The 3,620-nt window shown below is 61.3% G+C and overlaps 2 protein-coding genes across 2 annotated transcripts in view; one reads left to right on the forward strand and one right to left on the reverse strand.

The window, feature by feature from the left end:
* Positions 1 to 289: 289 nt before the first annotated feature.
* On the forward strand, positions 290 to 1,849 carry MNEG_5480 (hypothetical protein; the record flags this gene model as incomplete). The annotated part of the gene is made up of 4 exons (XM_014046040.1): positions 290 to 536; positions 723 to 997; positions 1,178 to 1,390; positions 1,622 to 1,849. The coding sequence occupies 4 exons, from the start codon at positions 290 to 292 to the stop codon at positions 1,847 to 1,849; spliced, it is 963 nt and encodes a 320-aa protein (XP_013901494.1).
* A 676-nt stretch (positions 1,850 to 2,525) lies between these two features.
* MNEG_5481 (ribosomal RNA large subunit methyltransferase E) overlaps positions 2,526 to 3,620 on the reverse strand; it is a gene marked incomplete at both ends in the record, with an annotated part of 2,258 nt that continues 1,163 nt past the window's right edge. The window contains 3 exons of the mRNA XM_014046041.1: positions 2,526 to 2,536; positions 2,796 to 2,963; positions 3,228 to 3,405. Coding sequence (XP_013901495.1) covers positions 2,526 to 2,536; positions 2,796 to 2,963; positions 3,228 to 3,405 — 357 coding nt within the window. The remainder of the gene's footprint in view (positions 2,537 to 2,795; positions 2,964 to 3,227; positions 3,406 to 3,620) is intronic.

Below are 3,620 nucleotides of genomic sequence, written 5' to 3' on the forward strand. Positions count from 1 at the left end.
CCTTCCCCTGCGCCTGCGCCTGCGGCCAGCTTCACACTGTCCAAGGGTGAGCTGCTTATGCTGCATTGAACACACACACGCACCTCACTCAATTGTGGACCCACGCAAACAAACTTTGCCGTTGCAATTTCATGGCAGCATGCGCCCAACGACACACCAAAGTCTGCATGCAATGAGACCGACGTCCATTGCCAATTCCCTTAGTGAACCACAACTCCGCCCCACTCACACTCCCACCCCCTGAAACTGGGCAGTGGCTCTCCGCCCCGACGAGACTGTCCACGTCAACATGCGGCGCATTGGAGTGTCCGAGGGCGGCCTTGTCCCCGACTTTGCAAACCTCGGGATCTCCGCAGCCATCATCGACACCGGCATTGACAAGCGCCACCCAGATCTGAACATCGTCGGCGGCAAGAGCTTCTGCACATCAGAGATCAACAGCGATCCTTACAAAGACGGCCTTGGGCACGGCACTCATGTGGCCGGAATCCTTGGCGCAAAGAACAACGGCCAGGGCATCATTGGCGCGGCCCCAGGTGGGGGAGGTGGCACGAAAGCGTTGGTGAAAACCCCATCTTGCTTCAGGGAGACGCATGCATGGGTGCATGACAACCCAATGGTTTTGATTTGCACTTGAGTACCCGCTGGCCCGCTGCGTGTGATCACCTTTCGCAAAGCGCACTCACTGCATTCAACTTTCAATGTTGCTGGGCACGCTGCAGGTATCCCAATATATTCTCTGAAGGTGCTCAGCTCTGATGGCACCGGCACAACCTCGGACTTGCTGCGCGCTTACGAGTGGCTGTACTACAACGCCCGCGCGCTTGGGATCCGCGTGGTCAACCTTAGTTTGACTGGGGGCGGCGGCGCGACCGACCCCCAGTGCGAGTGGACGTCGGCGCTGGCGCAGCAGGGCATCACTGTCGTCGCTGCTGCGGGGAATAACAGGGCAAATCTGATGCAGGAGGCACCTGGCGCTTGCGCCAAGGCGCTTGTGGTGAGCGGTCAGCCATCTGATGTTGCTTCTGTAGTCGCTGCCCCCGCCCCACCTGCGCCGAGCGGGCCCTTCAAAGCAGCCACCCTGTCTGCCTCCCCTGCCCTCGTATATCGGCTCGATGCACGGGCCCGCCTGCTGTTGCCAACGCGCCACCATGCCCTGCAACCTTGATTACATCAGGTGACATCATTCACCGACAAGGATGGGGTTCCCGGCAACGACAACGCGTCCGAGTGGTTCTCCAATTGGTTGCCCATGTCCCAGGCAACCGACGCGCTCAAGCGGCGCATCGTGTCTGCACCTGGGGACAACATCATCAGCACATACCCCCTTGACCGGCCCAAGCTGAAGAACCTGCCAAAGGGGTACGGCATCATCAGCGGGACCAGCATGGTGAGTGCTTGACCGAATGCTGTGAGTCTGTGCTGGTTGATGTTTTGATCAGTGCTGGGGCCATTATAACAAGGTCTGGGAGCCGGCCGATCAGTTAAATGCAAGGAGTGCTTGCTATCACGTGATTTCCTAGGTGTGCTTGCTCGCCAGGAACAGGTAGCATGCTGGGCCTACCGCCCACGCCTCGACGCCTCACTCACCGGCCACGCTCTGTGCCAACCTCCCCACCAGTCCTGCCCGCACGTCACCGGCATCGCCGCCCGCTGCTACGCCTCTGGCGAGTGCGGCGCCGCTGAGGACACAGAGGGCGAGAAGATCGCCCGGCTGACGCGCGACTACAATGAAGGCCACCCCAAATACGGGTTCAACGGCGACGCCATGGGCGGCCCCGACGGCGCCGGCAAGTTCTTTGTCGGGGACAAGTACTTTGGTTACGCGGTCTACGCGGGCCGCTGGTGACGGCAGCGGCAGCCCAGCCGACGTCCCGCACTGCCTGATCGCGCTTGCAGCGGGCTGGCAGCCCGCCGGCCACTCTGCAGGGCAGGGCAGGGCATTGCAGGCCTCTCAATTTCATGGAGTGGGCTGGCCTTTGTGAGCTGCAAGGCCAGCCTCTCACTTGATCTGGCAGGCCAAAGGTGCCCAGCTTGCGAGAGCGCGCAGGGTCAGCAGTCGTGCTGCAGGTACTGCTTGGCTGCACGGTTCAGCACCTCCTGAGCATAGTTGCTGCGCGCAACGCAATCCCCTCTGAGCGTCCCCTCGGACCAAATCAACACTTGCAAAACATCACACAACGCTGAGCACGCTGCAAGAGCGCATGCTTTGCCTCAGGCACGCTGCAAGAGCGCGTGAGCCGCGCCGATGGTTTTCATCTGTTCCCCGCTCAGCCTATCGTGCATATGCACGAGCACCTGCCCCTCTGTATGCACAGCATCATTCGCATATTGCATGCTCGCTGCATTTTTCATGACCTACAATTTCTGCTTATCACGGTCTGATCCATGCCACCATCGTGGACAAAGGTGGCCCTCTGGCTGCCATGCGCGCCGCTGGCCCCGTCTGGGCGCAGTCATGCATCACGCATGCCCTGTAAAAGCACACATAGCACAATAACACTCTCGAGCTTGCAGTCAAGGTATCAGGTGCTTGCTGCGGTGATTACAATTTGATCAAACCACAAATCTTCGTTCCACAAAGAAGATACATACAAAAACCATAGGTCAGGTTGTTGCAAGAGCAGGGGCGCCGTCAAAACCTGAGAGGTCCCCACTCAACAAAAATGGTATCAATTGCTGCCGCTGACGCACTATCTGCTGCTGCTGCTGGTGCTGCCGCTGCTCCTCCTGCTGCTGCTGTCCAGTCGGCTCATGCCACGTGTTTTGCTCATCCTCCTCCGCTGCCGCAGCACCTGCCAACATCGCGCGCAGCCGCCGCGGCTCGAGGCCCGGCGGCAAGTCAAACCCGCGGCACACGGCAAACTGCTCGACGCTCGCTGCGCGGCTGCTGCGGGGCTTGAAAAAGTGGACCTCCGAGAAGACCAGCCGCAGCTGGCTGTAGAGCAGCCCCATGTCCTTGCCTGGGAACAGTCGGTCAACGGATTGCCATGGCAGGATGGGTTGCAGGCAGGGAGGTCAGGGAGAGCGCAAGCAGCAATCAGGGTAGAGACGCGCCAGACGCGTCCCTACCCGTGTCTCTGCTGCTGGGCCGCAGCTCAGAGCAGCCTTTCGACCTGCCGATCGTGATCGTTGCGGCCAAGGGAACAGGGGTTCCATGCCAAGCCGAAACAGCGCGCAGCCCGCCCTCGCCCAAACGTCCCCGCCCCGCGCAATCCTCGGCGCACCCCTGAAGATCTTCGCCACAAACGTGCCGCCCGGCCGCAGCACGGCCGCCGAGACGGCCAGCGCGGCGAGCATCAGCTGCAGCTGGACGTGGGCGTCGAGGTCGTGGAGGCCGGTCACGTCGGGGGCGCCGTCGCAGACGATCAGGTCGGCCTTGCGGCCCGTGAAGTGGCCGATGACCTGGCGGGGTGGGGGGCGGCGGGTTGCACACGTGTGTGCATGTGTGTGTGTGTGTGTATGTGTGTGCATGTGTTTACTTCGAGGGGTGCATGATGTCATGCTGTTGTGCAAAAGGCTGAGCAGGCGGGGGTCACCGATGCAGGGTGCACGACTCCCGGCTTGCATACATGATGAAGGAGGCGCGCCGCCCGCACTGCTTGCGGCGCGTTGGCCGC

Source organism: Monoraphidium neglectum (assembly GCF_000611645.1).
Source record: "Monoraphidium neglectum strain SAG 48.87 unplaced genomic scaffold scaffold00820, whole genome shotgun sequence".
Classification (NCBI taxonomy): domain Eukaryota; kingdom Viridiplantae; phylum Chlorophyta; class Chlorophyceae; order Sphaeropleales; family Selenastraceae; genus Monoraphidium; species Monoraphidium neglectum.